Source organism: Balaenoptera acutorostrata, chromosome 6, assembly GCF_949987535.1.
Source record: "Balaenoptera acutorostrata chromosome 6, mBalAcu1.1, whole genome shotgun sequence".
NCBI classification, from domain to species: domain Eukaryota; kingdom Metazoa; phylum Chordata; class Mammalia; order Artiodactyla; family Balaenopteridae; genus Balaenoptera; species Balaenoptera acutorostrata.
In genome coordinates this window covers 60,521,375-60,548,556 of record NC_080069.1, presented here as the reverse complement: position 1 = coordinate 60,548,556, position 27,182 = coordinate 60,521,375, and the positions used below count along the sequence as shown (strand labels likewise).

The 27,182-nt window shown below is 37.4% G+C and overlaps 1 protein-coding gene across 7 annotated transcripts in view; it reads right to left on the bottom strand.

Moving 5' to 3' along the window:
* The window catches only part of FREM1 (FRAS1 related extracellular matrix 1), a 226,594-nt gene that overhangs the window by 2,527 nt on the left and 196,885 nt on the right, over window positions 1-27,182 (bottom strand). For 6 of the 7 annotated variants that reach the window (XM_057548002.1, XM_007176771.2, XM_057548003.1 and 3 more), the window contains 2 exons: window positions 22,517-22,602; window positions 17,829-20,698 (listed from right to left, as the gene is read on the bottom strand). In XM_057548002.1, coding sequence (XP_057403985.1) covers window positions 20,499-20,698; window positions 22,517-22,602 — 286 coding nt within the window. In that variant the 3' untranslated portion in view covers window positions 17,829-20,498. Of the gene's footprint in view, window positions 1-17,828; window positions 20,699-22,516; window positions 22,603-27,182 lie in introns of those variants that run through there. The other variant, XR_009008576.1, reaches the window with a different exon arrangement.

Here is a 27,182-nt window from a genome sequence, read left to right as displayed (position 1 = left end):
TCTCCTTTCACCACTGTGTCCTTACATCAGTTCTAAAGCTGTGTCTGTGGTACATTATAGTTTACTCTTAAAAACATAAACATTTTGGTGTGGGTCTTCAGTCATACAAGCATACAGTGACCTCCCAATTTGGATGAAGCCAAATGGAGATATAGGTGTGGAGGGGGTCTCCAGACACAGCAGGGAGCCGCTGTGTGGAGAGAGCACCACAAATTGCTGGTGTCCTTAGTACCAAATGCCACAGCGGAAGGCAGGCCTGAGCTTTCATGAGTCCAAGCCTGCCTAAATCCGCCTTCTGGGACCACCTCAAGCCTTCGTGCAAGCCAGAGGGTCCAATCTCATCCTTCATTCTTTCTGATTTACAATTCATTCTCGGCATGATCTGAATTCTGAGTTCAACTTGACCTGGCTTCCTAGGCACTAGGATGTCTTCAGGGCTGGGTGGAGCTCCCAGTGTGCCTGTGAGACAACAGTAACAGCTATGTTTTCCTGTCCCTCTTACAGACTCTCAGAAAGGAGCTAAAAGCAGTGCAGTGCTCTCTAAGGGGAAACAGAGAAACTCAGTTCTTTTGTAAAAACCCCAGACCTAAATCAACAAAAGGTGAGAGGCAGCGTTGGGGTAGGAGATAGGCATTAGAGTTAAAACTGGGAGACAGAAACGGGAATTTGGGCTGATGGCTTTGTGGAAGAAATCTGTCTAGGGTACATGCCATTGCCTCAAAACTCTCTCTCTTTTCAAAACAGAGAATAGCCACAAGACCATGGGTGTTTAGATTATTTAAAAAGAACTCAAAAGAAGGCAAAATCTTTCTCTTCTTTTCCAAAGGACAAGGAAGACAGCAAATTAGGGTACGTGGCTTCCCCTTAAACCCTTTATCCTGATTTAGTTTAGTAAATTATTTAAAACATAGCTCTCTCTCCCTCTCCACTCCCCTCCTTTCCACTTTCTATGGAAAGAAAACATTAGGAAGGCCTCCTTCCCCAAAGCTACTTCACTTATTGAACTCATGGATACACTCATTCATACAGCATATATTTGAGTGCCAACTCTGTGCTAGGTCCTGAGGATAAAACAGTGAGGGTGTCCTTGTCCAGGCCTGATGAAGTTTGCAATCTAGAGGGAGAGTATAGTTTATTCAAAATGAGTTACACAAGGAAAACCTAGGCACACAACATTCCTATTATCCCTAGTAATCAGGGACTTTCAGGTAGATCCAAATCCCAAAGGCACGGTGGACTGTCACACTGTGTTTCTGCTAATTTTATTCAATAAACATTTGCAAATAAATATTGCACAAGGTAGTGCAATAGATGTCATGCAAATTTTTTCTTTTATTTTTGATTAGGTAATAAGTAGGTGTAGCAACAAAATTGAGATTATACAAAAAATTGTATGGTAAAAAGTAAATCTTCCTCTGAACTCCCAGGCTTCCTGCCCTGCTGTGGAGGCCATCAGTGTTGTCAACTTATTTATATTCAATCGTTTAAAATTGTTACCGCTTATGGGCTGAATTGTGTCTTCCCCCTAATTTACACGTTGAAGTCATAACCCCCAGTACCTCCGAATGTGACTATATTTGAAGATAGGGCCTTTAGAGAGGTAATTAAATTTAAATGAGGCCGTTAGGGTGGGGCTTCATCCAATAAGGCTAATGTCCTCATAAGAAAAAGAGATTGAAACAAAGACACACACAGAGGAAAGACCATGTAAAGACATAAGGAGAAGACGGCTGTCTACGTTCCCAGAAGAGAGCCCTCAGAAGGAAACAACCTTACCAACACCTTGACTTTGGACTTCCAGCCTCTAGAACTGTGAAAAAATAAATTTCTATTGTTTAAGCCACCAAGTCTGTAGTACTTTGTTATGGCAGCTGTAGCAAACTAACACGTCACTCAAAGAGAAAAAGTATGTAGACAATAGAAAAGGACAAATACCAAATGGTGTACCATATTATAAAATCTCCCCATTTCCACTCTTCGGCACTGATCTCAGCGTTACATTTTAAGGTCGGATTATTCTGTCAGCAGTTTCAGTGATCTTATTGCTCTCTGTCCAAAACACTCCCACACCGTAAAGAAGCATTTTATTTTTTGCAACTGGGGATGTATCTATTACTATGCACAAGTCATGGACAATACCTAAATTTGACAAATAAGCTACTTACCAAGATCGCATAGAGGGCTCCTACAAATCTGAGAAGTAGGCCAAGGCAGCCAAGGCGACTTCACTATGTGCCCCACCATCCACCCATCCCCGACTGCCTACAGCCTCTATTTATAGCTAGTCCAGGATGCCCTCACTGATGCTAAACATCTGTCATGCTCCTTCTTCCTAATCCTTAAAATTTACCTGGATCATTTTTCATTTTGCAGAAAGCTGCTCTCAGAAAGAGTAATGTAAGTAGAAGTAACTCCAGATTTGAAGGCAGAAAAACTTTATCTGGCTCTGCCTTACAGCTTATTAAGCCGCATGATCTCAGGTACTTAACTTCATGTCCCTAAACCTTGCCAGAAAAAATACCACCTGCCATGCTTTCCGCATCTGGCTCATTGCCTTTCTTCTCGCCCCAGATCCTGTTATTACCCTGGGTAAATTCGGGATCCACATGGATGGGTCTGACCAATAACATGCCATCGGTGTTACATGATGTCCTATTCAGTACCCTGGCTGAAATCTGATGATTCCACTCCACCTGGCCTCTCCATCCCCTTTACATTCTGACCCCTGTTATTCCCAGGAATTGCTCCACCTCTAAACTGTAAATTTCACATTCCGCTCTCTCAGGACAACTTTCTGTTGTTTCTGTTCTCTCAGTTGTTTCCACAGCATCTGTTTTCTGCTTTATCCTTATAATAGTGCTACCACAATTGCAGTTAAATAACTATTTGTATGAACATTTGTTTAACATTTGTCTCCACTTTAGATTTTAAAGTCCATGAAAGTAGGGGCTCTGCCTTTCTTAGTCACCATCTCAGGCCCTAAAATAGTTCCTTCTGTGTAATAGATGCTCAAAATATTTGTGAATGAATGAATGAATGAATATAAATCCTCTGGACTTCACTTCCTTCCCTATCCAGCTCAGATCCATGGCCCATCACTTCAAATTTTTGCAATATTCCCAACTTCCTTGTCCCTTTTTCTTTCTCTTGCATGATCTAGTAAAATTCCAACCCTAGAAACACCCAGCTTTCCCTCTTCCCTGGGCCACTTCTGGGCTATGGAATGCTGGCAGAGACAATTACAAAATGGCGAAAATTGATTCTATATAAATGATCTCCCATCTTAACTGAACCCTCAATTCTGCCCAGCAGTCTTTTGTATGACTCTAGTCAACTCTCTCTTCATTTTCCAGGTGGATTATTTAAAAATCTTCTCTGATAATCTCAAACCTTTGACTGCTCTGCCTCTTTCAACATTTTCAGCAAAAGAACTCACCCCTTCTTCCACAGAGAAGGATAGAAGCCATCAGATGGGAGCGTTTCCTTTGACTTGATCATCAAACCACAACAATTCATTCCTCCTTTCCACTCTGCTCTTGAAATCCACCCTTTCCAACCTACTTTATTAATAGTCTCGTCCCATATCATCAAACTCCCTTCACTCCACTGGCTGCCTCTTATTAGCATTTATATAGTGTGTGCTTGTCTTGAAGTTTTAAAAATATCTCTTTGATTTCATAAAGGTTTCCAGGTTCTGTTCTTCAGTATTGTCTTCTGCCTTCCCAGGCAAACTTTGGAAAGAATTGTCCAAACCCAAACTCTACTTTCTCACATCCACTGACATATCAACCCACTGAAGTCTGGCTTTTTGCTGCAGCCCTCCTTTAAATCTTTCTTCCCAGGATCACCCATGCCTCCGTGTAGCTATTGGAACTCGCTGCAACATTCAACTCACTTCTCATGAATTTGGTCCTAAATAAAATGGAGAAAGAAAGGGAGGTCAGAGTAGGCAAAAGAGCTATGAGAAACCTGAAATTTTAACCTCCAAGAGCAGATCTGCCATCCAGCCATCTTTCTGAGAGTAGAGGATTTACAGGGAGTCACCTCTCCCATAACACCAGGATGTATTTGGGGCTCCAGAAGCCAAGTCCCTTCTTTACTCTGCCATTTAGCAATTCCTCAGCATTGACTTAATTTGGATGCGTGTGTGTCTTCCCAACCGGGGGAGAAGGCTCCTTGGAGGCAAGGTCTGTGTTTGCTGGAGACTGCATTGACAGCAGTCTGACACAGACTTTGAGAACAGGGATTTTGCTTAATGTATTTTTGTTTCTTTCCCATTCCTGACTCCTTGCTCTACACTTAGGTTAATGAATGTTTGCTTTTTTTTTTAATGAATGTTTGCTTTAACATACCAAATCCAGTAAAAATTTTGGACAGCAACTTCTGACATGGGTCCTTGTTGTGCTTTACTTTCTAAGAGGTATCTCTTTGTCCTGGAGAACTTATCCTTAATCCTCTGTGTTTAGACCCTATTTTAAAATCAAATTTCCACTGAATCTCGGAAGACTCAGAATAAAACTTTATTTCCCAGCCTGGCCACAGTCTCAGAGTAGGTCTTTGAACTTTGTCATACCAGCCACGGTTCCCAGGCAAATCTCTTCTGAAAGATAATTATACGTTGAGAAAAGGCAACTCAGGCCAGTGGACTCTGTGTTAGTTAACTTTATGCAGCTTGTAAATTGTTTTCCTCCAGTTGGAAGATGGGGATGGTGTATCACCAACAGAAATGAATGTAGGGGGCAACTTCTGAAAACTGTTCCCCCACTGGCCACCTTGCCAGTTTCTGCTTATACAATGCAGGCAGATTGGGGGAAACATATTGTCCCTATAAGCTCATAACACATGGACAAATGATTAAAAACACATGGAAAACAGTTCCACGGCTAAGCTAAAATTCAGATGGGAATGGAAAATCAACTTGCAAAGCTTTCAACTGTCTCGGGGCCAAATGTAGGACAGAATGCGAGGAGAAGTTGCCAAAAGAGAGGGAAGTTGGGGAAAAAAGCAAGTCGTGGATAGGAAACCTAAAACAATGGCACATTGTATTGACAACGCTACTCTAAGCCTCTCCAAGAGTAGGCACCAAAATCAACTCTGGAAATATTAAGACCTTTCTTTCATGAAAGATTTTAGACAGATTTATATTTTCTACCCTCTATAAATAAAGGTTGGCTTTGCTATCTTGGCAACACCTATGCAGAAACATAATGTTAAGTATCTGTAACATAAATATTAAAGTATTACACATTTTTCCCTCCAAGGTGTGGGAATTAAGTAACAAGGTGGTATAAGGCAAACTGTGAAAAATCATGACAATAAAATGCAAAAGCAAAGCAGAACCTTCCAGTAAGGCTTGCCTTCTGTTGTGTACCTGATCCTGGGTCCAAGTTTGCTATAAAATTGGGCACACCTTAGTCACATTTGCAAAAGTTCAAATGTGACTCTTGATTGAAATCTGAAACTCTTAGAAGGCTGTTATTCGCAGCTAGTCACCAAAATGACCTAAGGATTCTGCTGGGTGGGAAATCTGTAGGCAAGAAGGTGATTTACTGGGAGCCAGTCTCAGCTGGCTTTCTCTGTCCTTCAGCTTCTAGCCTGAATCCTCCCTGACTCCTGTGCACCCCAAACCACCTTTTTCTCCATCTAGCACCATTTACATGTTCATTTGGAGGCCTGATGAATACTCAATATATGCAGCAAATGTGTTACTTCTGTATGTAAAAGGGAATTTTGAAAATATGGCCGCACTGCAGAGCCATTCTTAGAAAATAACTATCATCCAAGTCCTTAGCAACAAACAATCCTTTAGCAAAACAAACAATCCTTTCTGTCAGGGGAAAAACTATCCCCTAACTTGTCTCTCTTTACAATGAGATTTGTGTATCATAGATCATGCCTGAAAGCAAGGCATATTGAGGTTTTAAAAAGAAAGAAATCAGTCTTCTGGATTTTTCCAACAAATGGAAACATTTCTATATTCCACAAAATATCCTAATACATGGGAAAGTTCTTACTGGTAATATGCAACTTTAAAACCCCAACTGTCTTACTCCCTAGCTCCTCCTTCCCTGCTTACTGGTAAGGACAACACTGCTTGAAGTTGTCACCCTCTTCCAAGGACTGTGCATTACACACACACACACACACACACACACACACACACACACACACACACACACACACTTTACAGCTCTTCAACTTTTACAAAGGTACCTTTTATTGGATGCCTACTCTGTCCTAGGCATATTCTTCATAGTTTCACATTTAATTCTCACAATTTTTTAGGAAGTTATTGTTACTCCCACTTTCTAGATAAGAAACCTAAGTTTAGGGTACATAGCTAGTCAGTGGTGGGATTGAGATCTAAACTTACCTCATGCTTTTCTCCGTTGTCAGTTTGCCTATTGGAATATAGCTATTAAACTTGTGCATACATTATTTTAAATTCTGCTAATTTAAATTAACATTATGGGATAGAATTATCATTTTAATGGAGGCAATATAATATTCCATTAAGCATTCTTCTGTCATTGGACATTTAAATCATATAACTTTGCTCCAATTTTTTATTGCCCTGAAATAAAGATATCCTCATGCATATAGCTTTCATTTTCTTTTGAAAATTTTCCACTGTGTTGTAGAGATTATTTCATTGTTTTTCTTTATACTGCTTTATTGAAGGATAAACGATAAACAAAAACCAAAATGTACTTAAAGTGTACAGTTGGATAGATTTAGACATCTATGTGCATATATGTATACACGTGCATATCTGTGAAACTATCACAACAATCAAGATAGTGAACATATCCATCACTCCTAAAACTTTCCTTCTGTCCCTTAGCAATCCCTTCCTCTGCCATTTCCTGTCCTCCTCATTTATTCCCAGATAACAGCTGACTTGCTTTTTGTCAACATAGATTAGCTTGCACATTCCAGAACTTTCTATAAATGGAGTACATATACACTATATATTCTTTTTTTGTCAGGCTTCTTTCACTCAGCATAAGTATTTTAACAATCATCCATGTTGTAGCGATGTCTCATTTGTTTTTATTCCTGAATAGTATTTCATTGTAGGGATATGCTATAATTTATTTATCCATTCACATGATAATAGACAATTGGCTGTTGACAGTTTTGGCTGTTACAAATAAAGTTGCTATGAACATTTATGTACAGGTCTTTGAATGGAGATATGTATTTTCTTCTCTTGGATAAATACCTAGGAGCGGAATTGTTGGATCATATACAGTTTAACTTTTAAAGAAACCACCAAATTGTTTTCCAAAGTGGTGGGGCTATTTTATTTATATTCCACCAGCAGTGTATGAGAGCTCCAGTTCCTTCACATCCTCACCATCACTTAGTAGAGTCAGCCTTTTTAATTTTAGCTATTCTAGTAGGAGTGTAATACTACCTCATTGTGGCTTTAGTTTATAATTCCTTAATGACTGAATAATAGGAGAACATATTTTCATGTATTTATTTGCCATCCATATATCTTCTTTGGTGAAGTATCTGTTCAAATCTTCTGCCCATTTAAAAAATTTATTATTGATTTCTTAATATATCTTTTTTTAATAGATCTTTATTGGAGTATAATTGCTTCACAATACTGTGTTAGTTTCTGTTGTACACCAAAGTGAATCAGCCATATGCACAGCAAATGAAACCATAAACAAGACAAAAAGACAACCCTCAGAATGGGAGAAGATGTTTGCAAATGAAACAACAGACAAAGGATTAATCTCCAAAATACACAAACAGTTCATGGAGCTCAATATAAAAAAAACCGAACAATCCAATTAAAAAATGGGCAGAAGACCTAAATAGACATTTCACCAAAGAAGACATACAGATGGCCAAGAGGCACATGAAAAGATGCTCAACATCACTAGTTATTAGAGAAATATAATATAGTCTTATATTCTCTATATTGGAGTTTTTAAAAAATATGGTTTGGATACAAGTCCTTTATCAGATATATGCATAGTAAATATTTTCTCCTAGTCTGTAGCTTCTCATTTTCTTAAGTGTCTTGGTCAAGATGTATTATCCTTCTGTATGTATTGTTGATTTTAATTGGTAAAAATTTTTTTAGAATTTTTCCATCTATATTCATGAGGGATGTTGGTCTGAAGTTTTCTTTTCTTACAATACTTTTGTATGGTTTGCTGTCAGAGTAATACTGGCCTCAGAATGCGTTAGAAAGTATTCATTCCTCTGTGATTTTCTGAGTTTTATAGATTTGGTACTATTTCTTCCTTAAATATTTGTAGAATTCAATAGTGAAGTTATCTGAGCCTGGAAGTTTCTTTGTGAGAAACTACAAATTCAACTTTTGTAAGAGTTCTAGGGTTTTTTCAAGTTACCTATTTTTTCTTGATTGAGCTTTGGTCGTTTGTCTCTTTCAAGGAATTTGACCCTTTAAGCTATTGATACAAGTTGTTTATGATAGTCCCTTATTTTTCTTTTAGTAGCTATAGAGTATGTAGTGCTGTCACGTGATGTCACTTCTCATTCCTGATATAGCAATCTGTGTCCTCTTCTCATCTTTTCCTGATCAGTCTGCTTAGAGATTTACCAATTTCATTGATATTCTCAGAGAATCAGCTTTCGGTTTCACTGATTTTCCCTACTGATTTCCTGTTTTGCTATTTCATTAGCTTCTGATCTGATATTTTTCATTTCCTTATTTATGTTTTCTTCTTTTTCTATTTTCTTAAAGTGGAAGCTGAGGGTAACACCTTTCTTCCTTTCTAATATAGGCATTTAGTGCTATAAAATTCCCTGTAAGTACTGCATGGTATCCTACAATCGTTGATGTGTTTCCATTTTTATTCAGTTCACCATAATTTTTAAGCTCCCCTTTGATTTCTTCTTTAATCCAGCATTAAAGAAGTCTATAATTTAGTTTCCAAACACGGATTTTCCAGAGATATTTCTGTTACTGAATTCTAATTTAATTCCATTGTGGCCAGTGAACATATTTTGTATATCGAGACTCATTTCATGTCCCAGAATATGGTCTGCCCTGGTAAATGTTCCATGTGTACTTGCAAACAATGTATATGCTGCTGTCTGGGGGTAGAGTGTCCTATAAATATCTACTAGGTTAATTTGGTTAACAGTATCCATACTTCTCTGTCCTTACTGATTTTCTGCCTACTTGTTCTATCAATCATCGAGAGAGGGGTATTAACATTCCCAACTATAATTAGAGATTTGTCTATGTCTCCTTACACCTCTATTTTTAAATTTTGTTATTAGCTGCATGACTATTTAGGCTTATTATGTTTTGCTGATGTACTGACTCCTTTAAATTATAAAATAACCTTATTTATCCTTGGTAAATACTCTTTGCTCTAAAATTTCCTCTGATAACATAGCCACTGCAGCTTCCTTTTTGACTAGTTTTAGGACAGTGTATCGTCTTCCATTTTTCTTCTGTAGGATAAGTTGGCAGTGATTACCTTTGGGAAGCAAAAATACAGATGGGGATAGAAGTGAAAGGTGAACTCATAGTTCATTGCTTGGAAAAAGTATTGCAGGTTACCACAAGGCCTTTAATGGAAGTGTTGGTTGATTTTTGTTCCTTTCTGTCTTAGGATAAACTAAATTTTATTGCCTAGCGGAATATAAGACCCATAAAAACTGTTCAAAATGAACAGTTATATGTGTAAGTTATGAGGATAGTCTATTCATTTCCTGCACAATCCTTTCTGAAGACTTATAAAATTAATTTTAAGAAAATCATGGCATTCTGGATATTACAGACATCCAGACACACTCTGCCATCAGTAACTGTTGTCCCATGATTAATAGGGGGAAAGAGGAGGAAGATCAATAAAGCAGTACCTTAAATTTTAAAATATGTCGAATCAGTATTTTCTTTCCCTTAACCAACTGTATTAACAAATAAAAAACCTGAGAGAGACTTGGGGCAAAGACTGGAAAAAGTATCTTGGATGAATTACATAAACACACAGCTAATACATCAACACACTTATAGCTTTCTAAAATACATTTTTATGTGGTGATTTTTACTAGCGTTTTTTATACAGAATTATTTCCTATAACGTACAATTTACTGTTTTTTTAAACATCTTTATTGGAGTATAACTGCTTTACAATGGTGTGTTACTTTCTGTTGTATAACAAAGTGAATCAGCTATATGTATACATATATCCCCATATCCCCTCCCTCTTGCGTCTCCCTCCCACCCTCCCTATCCCACCCCTCTAGGTGGTCAAAAAGCACCGAGCTGATCTCCCTATGTGATGCAGCTGCTTCCTACAAGCTATCTATTTTACATTTGATAGTGTACATATGTCAGTGCCATTCTCTCACTTCATCCCAGCTTACCCTTCCCCATCCCCGTGTCCTCAAGTCCATTTTCTGCATCTGCGTCTTTATTCCTGTGCTGCCCCTAGGTTCGTCAGAACCATTTTTTTTTTTTGGATTCCATATATATGTGTTAGTATACGGTATTTGTTTTAATCTTTCTGACTTACTTCATTCTATATGACAGACTCTAGGTCCATCCACCTCACTACAAATAACTCAACTTCGTTTCCTTTTATGGCTGAGTAATATTCCATTGTATATATGTGTCACATCTTCTTTATCCGTTCATCTGTTGATGGACACTAAGGTTGCTTCCATGTCCTGGTTACTGTAAATAGTGCTGCAATGAACATTGTGGTACATGTCTCTTTCTGAATTATGGTTTTCTCAGGGTATATGCCTAGTAGTGGGATTGCTGGGTCGTATGGTAGTTCTATTTTTAGTTTTTTAAGGAAGCTCCATACTGTTCTCCATAGTGGTTGTATCAATTTCCATTCCCACCAACAGTGCAAGAGGGTTCCCTTTTCTCCACACCCTCTCCACCATTTACTGTTTGTAGATTTTTGGATGATGGCCATTCTGACTGGTGTGAGGTGACACCTCGTGGTTTTGATTTGCATTTCTCTAATGATTAGTAATGTTGGGCATTCTTTCATGTGTTTGTTAGCCATCTGTATATCTTCTTTGGAGAAATGCCTATTTAGATCTTCTGCCCATTTTTGAATAGGGTTGTTTGTTTTTTTGATATTGAGCTGCATGAGCTGCTTGTATATTTTGGAGATTAATCCTTTGTCAGGTGCTTCATTTGCAAATATTTTCTCCCATTCTCAGGGCTGTCTTTTCGTCTTGCTTATGGTTTCCTTTGCTATGCAAAAGCTTTTAAGTTTCATTAGGTCCCATTTGTTTATTTTTGTTTTTATTTCCATTTCTCTAGGAGGTGGGTCAAAAAGGATCTTGCTGTGATTTATGTCAAAGAATGTTCCTCCCATGTTTTCCTCTAAGAGTTTTATAGTGTCTGACCTTACATTTAGGTCTTTAATCCATTTTGAGTTTATTTTTGTGTATGGTGTTAGGGAGTGTTCTAATTTCATTCTTTTACATGTAGCTGTCCAGTTTTCCCAGCACCACTTATTGAAGAGGCTGTCTTTTCTCCACTGTATATTCTTGCATCCTTTATCAAAGATAAGGTGACCATATGTGCGTGGGTTTATCTGTGGGCTTTCTATCCTGTTCCATTGATCTATATTTCTGTTTTGTGCCAGTACCATACTGTCTTGATTAGTGTAGGTTTGTAGTATAGTCTGAAGTCAGGTAGCCTGATTCCTCCAGCTCAGTTTTTCTTTCTCAAGATTGCTTTGGCTATTCAGGGTCTTTTGTATTTCCATACAAATACAAACAAATTTTTTGTTCTAGTTCTGTGAAAACTGTCACTGGTAGTTTGATAGGGATTGCATTGAATGTGTAGACTGCTTTGGGTTATAGTCATTTTCACAATGTTGATTCTTCCAATCCAAGAATATGGTATATCTCTCCGTTTGTATCACCTTTAATTTCTTTCATCAGTGTCTTATAGTTTTCTGCACGCAGGTCTTTTTTCTCCTTAGGTAGGTTTATTCCTAGGTATTTTATTCTTTTTGTTGCAATGGTAAAGGGGAGTGTTTCCTTAATTTCCCTTTCAGATTTTTCATCACTAGTTTATAGGAATGCAAGAGATTTCTGTGCATTAATTTTGTATCCTGCTACTTTACCAAATTCATTGATTAGCTCTAGTAGTTTTCTGGTAGCATCATTAGGATCCTATATATATAGTATCATGTCATCTGCAAACAGTGACAGCTTTACTTCTTTTCTGATCTGGTTTCCTTTTATTTCTTTTACTTCTCTGATTGCTGTGGCTAAAACTTCCAAAACTATGTTGAATAATAGTGGTGAGAGTGGACATCCTGGACTTGTTCCTGATTTTAGAGGAAATGGTTTCAGTTTTTCACCATTGAGGACAATGTTGGCTGTGGGTTTGTCATATATGGCCTTTATTATGTTGAGGTAAGTTCCCTCTATGCCTACTTTCTGGAGGGTTTTTAACATAAATGGGTGTTGAATTTTGTTAAAAGCTTTTGCTGCATCTATTGAGATGATCATATGGTTTTTATCCTTCAATTTGTTAATATGGTGTATCACATTGATTGATTTGCATATATTGAAGAATCCTTGCATTCCTGGGATAAACCCCACTTGATCATGGTGTATGATCTTTTTAATGTGCTGTTGGATTCTGTTTGCTAGTATTTTGTTCAGGATTTTTGCATCTACATTCATCAGTGATATTGGCCTGTACTTTTCTTTGTTTGTGACATCTTTGTCTGGTTTTGGTATCAGCGTGATGGTGGCCTCATAGAATTAGTTTGGGAGTGTTCCTCCCTCTGCTATATTTTGGAAGAGTTTGAGAAGGGTAGGTGTTAGCTCTTCTCTAAATGTTTGATAGAATTCACCTGTGAAGCCATCTGGTCCTGGGCTTTTGTTTGTTGGAAGATTTTTTTTTTTTTTTTTTAGCTGTGTTGGGTCTTCGTTTCTGTGCGAGGGCTTTCTCTAGTTGTGGCGACCGGAGGCCACTCTTCATTGCGGTGTGTGGGCCTCTCACTATCAGGGTCTCTCTTGCTGCGGAGCACAGGCTCCAGACGTGCAGGCTCAGTAGTTGTGGCTCACAGGCCCAGTTGCTCCGCGGCATGTGGGATCTTCCCAGACCAGGGCTCGAACCCATGTCCCCTGCATTGGCAGGCAGATTCTCAACCACTGCGCCACCAGGGAAGCCCCTGCTGGAAGATTTTTAATCACAGCTTCAATTTCAGTGCTTGTGATTGGTCTGTTCATATTTTCTATTTCTTCCTGGTTCAGTCTTGGAAGGTTGTGCTTTTCTAAGAATTTGTCCATTTCTTCCAGGTTATCCATTTTATTGGCATATAATTGCTTGTAGTAATCTCTCATGATCCTTTGTATTTCTGCAGTGTCAGTTGTCACTTCTCCTTTTTCATTTCTAATTCTGTTGATTTGAGTCTTCTCCCTTTTTTTCCTTGATGAGTCTGGCTAGTGGTTTATCAATTTTGTTTATCTTCTCAAAGAACCAGCTTTTAGTTTAACTGATCTTTGCTATTGTTTCCTTCATTTCTTTTTCATTTATTTCTGATCTGATCTTTATGATTTCTTTCCTTCTGCTAACTTTGGGATTTTTTTTTGTTCTTCTTTCTCTAATTGCCCTAAGCGTAAGGTTTGGTTGTTTATTTGAGATGTTTCTTGTTTCTTGAGGTAGGATTGTATTGCTATAAACTTCCCTGTTAGAACTGCTTTTGCTGCATCCCATACATTTTGGGTTGTCGTGTTTTCATTATCATTTGTTTCTAGGTATTTTTTGATTTCCTCTTTGATTTCTTCAGTGACCTCTTGGTTATCAGTGTATTGTTTAGCCTCCATGTGTTTGTTTTTTACAGTTTTTTTCCTATAGTTTATATCTAGTCTCATAGCTTTGTGGTCAGAAAAGATACTTGATACGATTTCAATTTTCTTAAATTTAGCAAGGCTTGATTTGTGACCCAAGATATGATCTATCCTGGAGAATGTTCCATGAGCACTTGAGAAGAAAGTGTATTCTGTTGTTTTTGGATGGAATGTCCTATAAATATCAATTAAGTCCACCTTGTTTAATGTATCATTTAAAGCTTGTGTTTCCTTATTTATTTTCATTTTGGATAATCTGTCCATTGGTAAAGTGGGGTGTAAAGTCCCCTACTATGATTTTGTTACTGTCGGTTTCCCCTTTTATGGCTGTTAGCATTTGCCTTATGTATTGAGGTGCTCCTATGTTGGGTGCATAAATATTTACAATTTTTATATCTTCTTCTTGGATTGATCCCTTGACATTATGTAGTGTCCTTCTTTGTGTCTCATAAGAATCTTTATTTTAAAGTCTATTTTGTCTGATATGAGAATTGCTACTCCAGCTTTCTTTTGATTTCCATTTGCATGGGATATCCTTTTCCACTCCCTCACTTTCAGTCTTTCTGTGTCCCTAGGTCTGAAATGGGTACCTTGTAGACAGCATATAGGTGGGTCTTGTTTTTGTATCCATTCAGATAATCTATGTCTTTTGGTTGGAGCATTTAATCCATTTACATTTAAGGTATTTATTGATATGTATGTTCCTATTGTCATTTTCTTAATTGTTTTGGGTTTGTTATTGTGGGTCTTTTCCTTCTCTTGTGTTTCCTGCCTAGAGAAGTTCCTTTAGCATTTGCTGTAAAGCTGGTTTGGTGGTGCTGAACTCTGTTAGCTTTTGCTTGTCTGTAAAGGTTTTAATTTCTCTGTCGAATCTGAATGAGATCCTTGCTGGGTAGAGTAATCTTGGTTGTAGTTTTTTCCCTTTCATCACTTTAAATATGTCCTGTCACTCCCTTCTGTCTTGCAGAATTTTTGCTGAAAGATCAGCTGTTAACCTTATGGGGATTCCCTTGTATGTTATTTGTTGCTTTTCCCTTGCTGCTTTTAATATTTTTTCTTTGTATTTAATTTTTGATAGTTTGATTAATATGAGTCTTGGCATATTTCTCCTTGGATTTATCCTGTATGGGACTCTATGCGCTTCCTGGACTTGACTATTTTCTTTCCCATATTAGGGAAGTCTTCAACTATAATCTGTTCAAATATTTTCTCAGACACTTTCTTTTTCTCTTCTTCTTCTGGGACCCCTATCATTCAAATGTTGGTGCATTTAATGTTGTCCCAGAGGTCTCTGTGACTGCCCTCAATTCTTTTCATTCTTTTTCCTTTATTTTGCTCTGCAGTAGTTATTTCCACTATTTTATCTTCCAGGTCACTTATCCGTTCTTCTGCCTCAGTTATTCTGCTATTGATTCCTTCTAGAGAATTTTTAAGTTATTTATTGTGTTGTTCATCATTGTTTGTTTGCTCTTTCATTCTTCTAGGTCCTCATTAAATGTTTCTTGTATTTTTTCCATTCTATTTCCAAGATTTTGGATCATCTTTACTAACATTACTCTGAATTCTTTTTCAGGTAGGCTGCCTATTTCCTCTTCATTTGTTTGGTCTGGTGGGTTTTTACCTTGCTCCTTCATCTGCTGTGTGTTTCTCTCTCTTCTCATTTTGCTTAACTTACTGTGTTTGGGGTCTCCATTTCGCAGGCTGTAGGTTCATAGTTTCCATTGTTTTTGGTGTCTGCTTCCACTGGGTAGGGTTGGTTCAGTAGGTTGTGTAGGCTTCCTGGTGGAGGGGACTGGTGCCTGTGTTCTGGTGGGTGGGGCTGGATCTTGTTTTTGTGGTGGGCAGGGCCACGTCTGATGGTGTGTTTTGAGGTGTCTGTGAACTTAGTATGATTTTAGGCAGCCTCTCTGCTAATGGGTGTGGTTGTGTTCCTGTATTTTTTTTTTTTTTTTTTTAATTTTATTTATTTATTTATTTATGGCTGTGTTGGGTCTTCGTTTCTGTGCGAGGGCTTTCTCCAGTTGTGGCAAGCGGGGGCCACTCTTCATTGCGGTGCGCGGGCCTCTCTTGTTGCAGAGCACAGGCTCCAGACGCGCAGGCTCAGTAATTGTGGCTCACGGGCCTAGTTGCTCTGCGGCATGTGGGATCTTCCCAGACCAGGGCTCGAACCCGTGTCCCCTGCATTGGCAGGCAGATTCTCAACCACTGCACCACCAGGGAAGCCCCTGTGTTCCTGTCTTGCTAGTTGTTTGGCATGGGGCATCCAGCACTGGAGCTTGCTGGCTGTTGGGTGGAACTGGGTCTTAGTGTTGAGATGGAGATCTCTGGGAGAGCCCTCGCCGATTGATATTACGTGCGGCCGGGAGGTCTCTGGTGGTCCAACACCCTGAACTCAGCTCTCCCACCTCAGAGGGACACCAGGCCAGAGCACCAAGACCCTGTCAGCCACACGTCTTTTGGGAAGTCTGAAGTCTTCTGCCAGCATTCAGTAGGTGTTCTGTAGAGTTGTTCCACATGTAGATGTATTTTTGATGTATTTGTGGGGAGGAAGATGATCTCCACGTCTTAGGTCTCTGCCATCTTGAAGGTCCACCTACTGTGATAATGGGCTGATACGTGGTTTCTCCAATTCCAAGAGAGAGGCATACTGTACGGTACTGTAATTCTTTGAAAGTGACAAACAGGCGGTGGTGACGGCGGTTCCTGCAGTCGCTGTGAGCTGTGGGTGGCTCTGAGGGCAGCAAGGGCATCTCTGGACACGCGGCTCACGCGGTGGCGGCCCTTTGGATACAGCCCAGCTGCGCAGTGGCCTAGACCTCGGCGTGGCTGAGGGCTCTGTGTGAGCCTTTACTATTTTAAAGTGTGCACTTCAGTGATGGTTCTGCAACCATCACTACTATCTAATTCCAGAACATTTCCATTCCCTCAAAAAGGAACCCTGTACCTATAAGCAGTTAGTTCCAATTTCCCCTTCCACCAACCGTCTGGCAACCACTAATCTACTTTCTGACTTTATATATTTGCCTAATGTGGACAATTCGTATAAGCAGAATCACTCAGTATGCAGCCTTGTGTCCATCTTCTTTCACTTACAATAATGTTTTCAAGTATACGGTGAACTTCATCATAATCATCAGTGAAAGATATCTTACTTGAATATAATAAAACCATTTGCTCAGAGTGGTAATAAATACGTGGAATAATTAGAAGAGATCCAGCCTACGATTTGGAAGACTGTAGCTTTAGTGCTGATCTCTTCCTACTTTAACTTCTGAGGACTTCAGTCTCCTTTGCTATACAAAAGGGATATTAGATGAGATGACATCAAAGGTCTCTCATTTTTATTCCTGTTACTCCAGGAATCTCAAAGACACACAGACACACACTGCTTGTCTTCTTGGAAAAAATAATTGTTACAAAATTAATTACCTAGATTTGAAAACTTTAGTTCCTAACTTGATCTGGAGACAGAAAATCTGAGACAGCTGCTATCAATAACACTTTGACCTGATTATATATTCAGGAAGTTAACACCAGTTTCTTAATCAGTTGAGAAATAAAACAAATGACAGCCTGAGCTGTTTGTATCAGTGTGGCTTTCCCTCTAGTTCTGAAAAGGGATAATGTAATCAATGATTTCCATCGTGACTTCCTCCCTGATTAAGATAAAACGCTCCATGCTTAAAAAAAACTAGTAGAAATTTGCATATTTGCACTGTGCTTTTATACTTTTACCTTCCTATCTCATTCATTCCACATCTCCAGTATCTAGAACACTATCAGGTACAGGGTTGGCACTTCAAATTCAATATTTGTTGAATGGATGGTGGATGGATGGATGGATGGATGGAAGCTGTATAATGAAAGGCTGACCCAAACAGTAAGGATGAAAAATACATGTTGACCTTTCTTCTCCGTTTCTTCTTACAATGGGTAGAATAAATAAAAAATGTTAAACACTAACAGGACAGTGATTCAGAACTAGAAATAAGTTTGTTTTATTAATTTTTATACAACACTAGGTACAGTATATTTAATAAGCTGCTCTGTCACAGAAATTAATCAGCACGAGCTTATGGTTTAAATTACACAGAACCATAGTGTTAATGAAAATATGTGCATATTCTTTTTGGCTGTCTTAAAACTAAACACAAACAAAAATGTAAGTAAATGTCACCTAGTTCATTTTTACCACTCCTTGGAAGGAGATGAAGTAATTGTCATATGTTTTTTAAGTTTATGCTTAGCAAATATATACTATATGTATATGTATGTTTTTGTTGAAGACCAACGATACAAGATTCTGAAAAGCTACACACTATTGAGCTGAGTTAATGCCCTTGGATTAACTGGGACTTTTCCTGAGTCGGTATTCAAGTCTGGGGAGAAGAGTTGGGTGGCATTCAGGTCCTTCTTTCTGATGCTCTCTTTCTCAGCTACAAATCAAGCCTCATCTCTTCCTCCACTCTCCCCTTTCTTCTCCTTTCCTATAATCTCCCATTGTCATTCTACCATCACTCCATTTCCTTCCTTCCCACTCCCACCAGAACCTAAAGGATGACAGTAACCAATCAAGGTGGAAAGAACCATGACCATCATTTACTTCTATTCCCCCATCAGTCAAAGCCCAATCATGAGAAGGAGATGAAGGTCATGATGAATATTGCCCAGCACCTACACTTGCCTGAATTACTGTTTTCATGATCAAGAATATTTTAAATATTCTTCTAGTATTTCTAGTTGCTATAAAAATCAAAGCAGTCTCTCTTTGTGCTAACATTTGCAATTACATTTAAATATCATTGTCATGGCAGGAATGTAAAATAAAATCTACCATGCTGATCAGGTTCTACATAGTTGCCATGGTTCTGGATTTCCAGTTTTAAATAGTTAATATAGTGCTATAGTTCTAATATATTCCTCATTCCTTGAACTTTTACTTTCCCTCCTAGGATACAGCCCTTTAGGTAAACAACTCCTCATTTCTTTATTCGGCATCCCACCTTTCCACATTGCAGAAGCCAGTGGATCAGAAGGGATTTGAACTGATACAGAGAATGGGTTTTACATCTTTTGGTTAAACACCAGAAACTACTTGTGTCATACAGAAGACCTGTGTATCACAGCAGTCCAGAGCCTACTTGTGATATCTAAGGTAAGGAGCCTCCCGACTCCACAAAGATGTTGGAATTTAATAAGACGTAGAATGTCTAAATCTTATTCCAACCTCTTTTTGTAAATATTTCTATTAACCAAAATCTTGATAAAGGAGCACAAATAAAACAAGCTTGCCATGTTTTATAACCAGAAACGGGACTGAATTTCTTCAGTCACTTTTAGTTTCTCTCAAGGTATTTTTATAATAAAACCTGCACCAAAACTTTGGTCCACTTAATAACTCCATTTTGATTTTGAAGTGACCCTGGTGCTCATATAGCAAGTCACATGTGGCATAACCATATTTTTCAGGGATTATGAAAAGAGTAAAATTTTGAGTAAATGGTTTAGAAATTAATTTTTAATCTCCTGTAATTAAACCTTGATTTCAGAAGGGAGTCCTTGCAAGGCTGTAACATGCATCACTGCTATAAAATGTTTCACTCAGCTGCCATTATAAATTAATAAGGTACCTTTTCATTAGAGAATCAGGTTAACATGGCATTTCTACAAATATTAAATATTTAAGGGCTCAAAATTGTATCAAATCCTTTCTGAGAAGATAGGCTTTCAAGAGCTCTGTTTTCAGTATTACTTTTCTTTTTTCATCAGCATAGTTCATTGGGACACTTTTGAGAAAGTCATATTTTTCTTCCATATGTTAATCATCATTCATATAGGCTTTTTATTCCAAATGTCCTTGAGAAATGCCTGTCAGTACTATAAACACAAATGAAGAGACAGGCTCATGTTACTTCAAATTTCTCAGGACCCTGTAAAGCTGGGGAAACCCAATCATTGGCTTTGGAATGGTGCACCATTCTTACTGGAAAAGGAGATCTGTCTTGTGAGTAGTGATGGGTAGACCTCTGAAGGACAGGTAGCCCCTGAATTCTTACCTGAACTAGAGCTTTGCAGATGAGTTTCCATCTGCCAGATTCTTCCATCTAAAGCCTTCCTTTTTCACCACAGAGAATTCTCCTCTTTATCCACAGCCTCTCAGCTTTCACATTTGAAAGGGCTCCAAAGGGACAAAGCAACCCTTTGCAGTTCAACCTTGATTTAATGAACTGGCAGGGCGAGCTTCCCTCAGACTGAAGTGGTAGAAGCACCTGCAATATAGATTTCAGAATGGACTCATTTGAGGTATTGGGACCAAAAACATCCAAGGACCATGAAATTCGTGTTGACTGAAATACGGAGTGAGGTCTCCAGAATAATCAAATCTTGTGCCATATAATACCTGGGGTTTTATTTTGGAAGGTACTGAGATGCAAACATTTTATCTCTTCCTATAAAAAACAGTCATTTATCAATCTTCCTGGAACTATTTAACTGTGTTTCTTCTTTACTAGATAGAATCCTTCAAACACTATGATAAAAAAAAAAAAAAATGTACCAAGTCAGTCATGACACCCTGTTTTCTATTGAGCCACGTGCACAAATCCTGGAAAGAAATAGGTAAGAAATCCCAAGTGGGCACCTGTAGGGCCAGTTACATTTAGAGTTTCCTGGAGCACATATAATTGTGAGATTTGCCCTTCTTACAGTCCTTTGTTTGCCATTTTCCTTGTCTTTGAACCAAAACACAGTTCTTGCCAGGCTTTGAACGTTGAGGAGGCCCTCTCCTCCAGTTGGTGAAGGTCACAGGTTCACCGCCGATCCACTCCCAGTGGCCAGCACGCACTTGGTCATTCAAACCTAATGTGAACCAAAGAAGCGTGCCATAGGATTTTATTACATTTACAACTGGATATCACATCAACCTGTTATTCAAAGTTAAGTAATCACATACAAATGTAGACCTACGTTCTAAAACAAGGACTAGGACCTGGGAATCCTATAAGACACAAGTGAGAACATAAGGCCTTGGGGTCAGGCAGATTGGAATCCAAATCCTAGCTCCACCACTTGCTAGTTGAACATCTTTGGACAGGTTATTTAACCTCTCTGAGTTCTCTGAGTTTTAGTTTTCTCATCTCAGAAGTGTATATCTAAATATATCTAAGGCTGTTTTGAGGATTAAAACAGATAACGCATATAAAGCTCATGACATATAAGTGTTTAATAAATGGCAATTATTATTCATAGTATCCTACAGGCAGAACTCCTATCACACTCTTGTCTATTCTTCTTCCTCACGATTTAAATGTCTCGGTTTTCATATTTGAAAGTAGCTTACTAAGTATTATTTTTAGTCGGGAGCTTAAGGTTTTTTCAATCTGCTACAGTTCTAATAAAAAGCAGCTTTTCTCAACTTGTCTCTCTACTCCCACTGGCAGTTTTTTGAAAATTACACTTCAGTGTTGTAAAGCTCTTGTAATTTTTCTTAAAGAAGCATTCCTCCTCCTGTCTTTCAGAATAGAAATAAAAATAATAGAATGAGAAAAGAATCCTCTGCAATAGGATGGCCTGGCAGCTCCCAAACCAAATTTGACCATGAAAACAGTCTTTGTTACATAGCATGTAACCCTCTCCCCACTGGTTCTCATTCTATATTTTGGAGTAGAATAAAATGAAGTATTTTTGGTTGGGAATGACTGTCTCCTCTGGACTGTTTCTTTGAATTATTGATCAGGAGATGCTATGCCCAAGAACTTTTGGGGGATAGAGCCTTGACATCAGTCATTGTGGACATAGAGAAAATTTATCTTCTAGCCTTAATTTAATACTCTCAGATGATTTCAGAATTAGACACTTACTGAGTATTACAGAGATTTTGAGAAGCCAAGAGTGCATTTATTATAATTCCCTGAAGTACAATACCTTTAAGGAGAGATGGTGAGAATAGTGACTTTAGTGCACCCTGAGAATTCTATTTCTAAACTGGCTTGAAAAGATTTGTATTACTGTTAAAATTGTAGAAAATATTAAAACTTCAGAAAACAAAGGATAAAATTAAGATCATCTATAATTCTTAACTGGAGATACAAAAAAAATTTCTAACTTTTTGGCTTATTTCTTTTTATGTCTATACATATAAGTATATATGTATGTATATCACACATATATACACTTCTTTTTTATTCTAAATTATTTCATGCTTCATATGGCTGTAGACAGTGCTTTTTCACTTAGCACCTTGCCACAAATGCAGTGCATTACATATTTTATATACAATATGCATCCAACATTGAATGAATTCATAAACATAAGGCATTTTGTCATGTCTTTAATATTTGATGCCTTACAAAAGCATTAAATATTAAATATTCTTTCATATGGCTATACTATAATTTATTTCACCATCCCCTATTTACAACTGTTTCTAATTTTTTACTTTTAGAAATAACATTTTAAAAATCCTCTTACTTATAAATTGAATCACATTCCACATTATTTCTTGGAGGCAGATGCCTATAAATGGAAGTATTATGTAATTAAGATGAGTTTTAAAAGACAGACTGTCCAACTGTCTAACCATTGCTTATTATTGTAAACCACAATTATTTGGCCTATGGAAGGGAGATGTTCTCTTCGCGTTCTTGCCTTCCCCCTCAGGGCAGCGCGGATACTTGCCTATCCAAAAGGGCTTTCTTCCACTGATGTCCCAAAGCCATTGCATATGCTGCCTGGAGAGGACAGTTACAAGGCTGCCCAGGTGACTAGGTGCAAACACACGAAAATGAGAGTGTCAGTGACAAGGAGTTCAACATTTCTGCTGATGTGAAATGCATAATGGAAATCAAAGATAGTTTACAATAGGAAAAAAAGCTGTATATGTAGAAAGAACTTTCCAAGATTTTAATACTCTATTTTTTTATATTAATGAGTATCTGCAGGGTGGGGTAGGTGACAGCAAAGAAAGTAATATTGTATTATAATATCCGGGCTTTAAAGCACAAATTCAATGGGTTTTAAACATCTTTTGAGAAAATCAGCAACTGCTTACTTATATAGATTAATTACTTAATGCCAAAAAACGACTCCTCTCGTGGGAAGTTTATCTCTAAATGGCATAAATTTGGCAATTTCCCAGTTAATTTGACCAGTAAGGTAACCCAAACTATTCGGATAAAATTACTTGAAGCCGACATTTTGAGCTTTGCGTGTTTAGTCAAATACTCCAATATTTTTGACTCCTTCATCCCACCCAGAGAAACAGGCTCAACCTCACTGTCGAACCTTCGTATGTTGTCCAGAAGTTAAAGCACCTGTTCTTACAAATATATATAAACATTTTCCCCAAAATATAATTATATTTTTAATAAGTTTAAGGTATACAGCGTAATGACTTGACTTACATATATAGTGAACTTTGATTACCACGATACGTTTAGTTAACACCCATCATTTCATACAGTTACAAAAAAAAAAAAAGAAAAGAAAAAAAATGTTTCTCTCCTTGTGATGAGGACTCTTGGAATTTACTCTCTAAACAACTTTTAAATCTACCACACAGCAGTGTTAACAATAGTCATCATGTTATACATTACATCCCCTGTATTTATTTATAACTGGAAGTTTATGTCTTTTGATTACCTTCATCTAACTCTCCCACCCCACATCCCTCACCTCTGGTAACCACAAATCTGATCTCTTTTTCTATGACTTTTTGTTTTTAGATTCCACATGTAAGTGAGATCATATAGTATTTGTCTTTCTCTGTCTGACTTATTTCACTTAGCATAATGCCCTCAAGGTCCACTTGTGTTGTCCCAATTGGCAGGATTTCCTTATTTTTATGGCTGAATAATATTCCTGTGTGTGTGTGTGTGTGTGTGTGTGTGTGTGCGCGTGCGCACGTGTGTACCACAACTTCTTTATCTGTTCATCTGTTGATGGGCACCTGGGTCATTTCCATGTCTTGGCTATTGTAAAAAATGCTGTTATAAACATGGGGGTGCAGATACATCTTCGACATAGTATTTTCATTCCCTTCAGACATATTCCCAGAAGAGGAATTGCTGGGTCATATGGTAGTTCAATTTTTAACTTCTGAGGGGCCTCAATACTGTTTTCCATAGTGGCTGCACCATTTTACAGTCCTACCAACAGTTTACAAGGGTTTCCTTTTCTCCACATCCTTGCCAGCATTTCTTATCTCTTGTCTTTTTGATGACACACACTCTTAACAGGCATAAGAATTCCTTATGAATTATTTTCACAGCTAGCTGAATTATTCCTATAAGCAATATCTGATTCTATCAAATTCCCCAACAGTGTTCATTAAAAGCTCTTTAAAATGCTTTAAGTAAAAAGCCAATAAATAATTTTTTTTTCTTTTCTTCTTTTTCTAATACAGAAAGTCACACACACAAAAAAGAAACAAACAAAATCACCTTGATCTTCTTGCCTGGTTAACATCTACTGATATTTTAAAAAGCAGGAAACATAATTAGTAATACATACTTGTCACAAGTTTAGACTGTTGAATTTTTTTTTCATTTTGCCTATATCTTTCCAAACTTTAGATTCATTTCTCTGCTTTTCCAGATCATGTACAGTGAATAAAATCTAACCTGTCTCTTAATGATTTTTTTCCTACTAATACAGCAGTTTAGTTTTGTATGATGCAGTGGTGACTTCTGGGCCTTCTGAGATATGTAGGCTCTTTCCCACTTCTCTGAATGTCCTCGGGCTGCCGGATTCGGGTTGTGTGACTTGGTTCTGACTTTACTACTTACTGTCAGCTCCTGTCTGACAGTTACAGCAGATATGATAGCCAATTTTTCTCCCCTCTCTCTCACATCCAATATGGTAATTCTGATGTGCTGTGGGTTTAGAACATGGAATATGAAATGTGTATAAAATATAGACTGAGGGAGGGCTTGAGGGGCTGCTTCAGTCAATGTGGTGTATTAGACAGAGCGTGGGACACCTGGGTTCTACTTCCTGCTCTGTCCCCAATTTCCTTATGGATGTAACTTCTGCCTCAATGTCTTTATCAGGGAGGAACAGGTTTTATTCAAGGATATTTAACATCTCCTCTGCTTTAAGATCCTTGAAACTATCTTTAAAAGATACTTTGTAAAATCCATTTTAGCTGGTCAAGTACAAGTTTGATTTCCTTTTTGATGCTATGAGAAGCAAAAAGTCCCAAAAGAGCAAGAGGGGAAAACAGCTGTGTTTAGGATAGGTAAAATGTTAGACCATAGTTATTTACAAAAAAAGTATTTAGGCATTTGTATGTTGATTATTTTATAAAAATTCCACTCATTTTCTTTTATACCTATATACAAATAAAATAGAGACTATTAACTATATAGATATGTATATATTATAGAGATATAAAAATAAAATATAGAGACACACACAAATAAAAATCTTTTGACAGCTCTGAAATTTGAAGGCATTCAAAGTGTAGTATTAAAAACAGAAACCTTACTTTTTTTAGTTACAGAAATAAACATCTACTTCTTTGAAACTTTTTGATTAAATATAGATGTATTTTAGACTAAATCTTTAAGGATAGGTCAGCAGGGGTTCCAGACACTCCTGTGGGAAAGCAAAATGGTTTCATAGATAATGATCTATAATAATAGAATTACCAAATGTACAATGACTGCCTAAGGAAATGAGCAGATGAGATTACAGTATGTAAATTCAAGAAATACCTAATCTAGGAGTCTGGCTCCTCTGGGCTAGAAAAATATAAAACACCAATGGGGAGGAAAGGAGACTAGAGATAAAGATTGGGTTCAGTTAGCAATCTGATTAAGGACAAAGGATAGAGTAAAATGTGCTGTTCTTCTTGAAACACAGGTGCTGTAAATGACCATATGTAAAGGACCATCAGGTAGCAAGGAAGCCTGAGGAAACGTAACCTAGAATTGAAAAATGGTCCCTGAGAACAAACAAAGACACTCTAGATGCATATTAATTCTAATTATAGAATCTAAAACCATCTCCTAAAAATATTCATGAGAAGGTAAATAGCCAGGTTATAAAATGTTGAAACTATTAATTTTACATCACAGAAGGAATCGATAATTCCCAGAGGAATATTTATTTTTCAAGGGAAAGAGGTTGGAGGACTAAATGAACCTGAAAAGTAATGGGCGAAAGGAAGCAGAGAGGCCCATAGAATGAATGAAAACATGTTTAATGAAGGGTAGGTCTTGGTGTTCAGAGAAAAATTATACTGAGGAGGTGGCCTTGTCATCCAAAAATGTTCCTCTTAAAATGACTGATCCAAAAGAATGTGCAGATCTTTTATTTTTGTTTTAGTTTGCTTTTAATCTGCTGCTAGGCATTTGCTGGAATGCCTATTACTTGTATTAACTGTTCTTGGGATAATCGTTCTTGTTGTCCTTTTGAAATAAAATGCATATTGAAGTATCATACAAAAGCCATCAGGTCAAATATTCATACTCATTTTTCACTTAAAATTTGAAAATTAGAAGCTTTTTATGATATTTTTAAAATCTCACACCAAATATATTTTACCTCTTACACACCCTGGAACACCGTCAGAAATGGTATTTGATAAATGCTTTAATTTCTGGACCAATATGGTAAATACATAACATGTAATTCAAAATAGTTTATATTACTGATAGATACATAATGTCACTCTCTAAAATATGATGGAAAAACTCCAGTTGCCTCCTTAAAACTTTCTCTTGCTCTGAAAGCTTTCTCAGTTTTACATCTAAAAAAAGGTCTCAGTACTACAGTTAAAACAATTCCCTGAAACCAGAGGTTTATAAAATTAACTCCACAATGATATGAAAAAATTAGTTCTGAAACTGCTTATAACATAATGTTTGATCTGCTATATAGGATCATTAATCCTCTTGAATTAATAAGGGAGATAGAAAATTTCCATCACTATTATACTGGATTTTATAATAGTTTATTGCAGAACAAAATACCTATTTATGTATTTCTTAATGCCATTATTCTGAGATTATGATCTTCTAGGTCTTTGGTGTCAAAAAACATTTCTTATGAAATAACGGCAATTTAAGGAATAATGTTGATGTCTTCATTTTGACAACCCTGTATTAGTCGCCCAATATCTTTTTTATTTTATTGATCCATCTAATTACCCAAATCTGTTGTATTTCTATACACTAACAACAAAATATCAGAAAGAGAAACTAAGGCAATAATCCCATTTATTATTGCATCAAAAAGAATAAAATATCTAGGAATACCTAATGAGGCAAAAGACCTGTACTTAGAGAACTATAAGATGGTGATGAAAGAAACTGAAGATGACAAACAGATGGAAACTTAT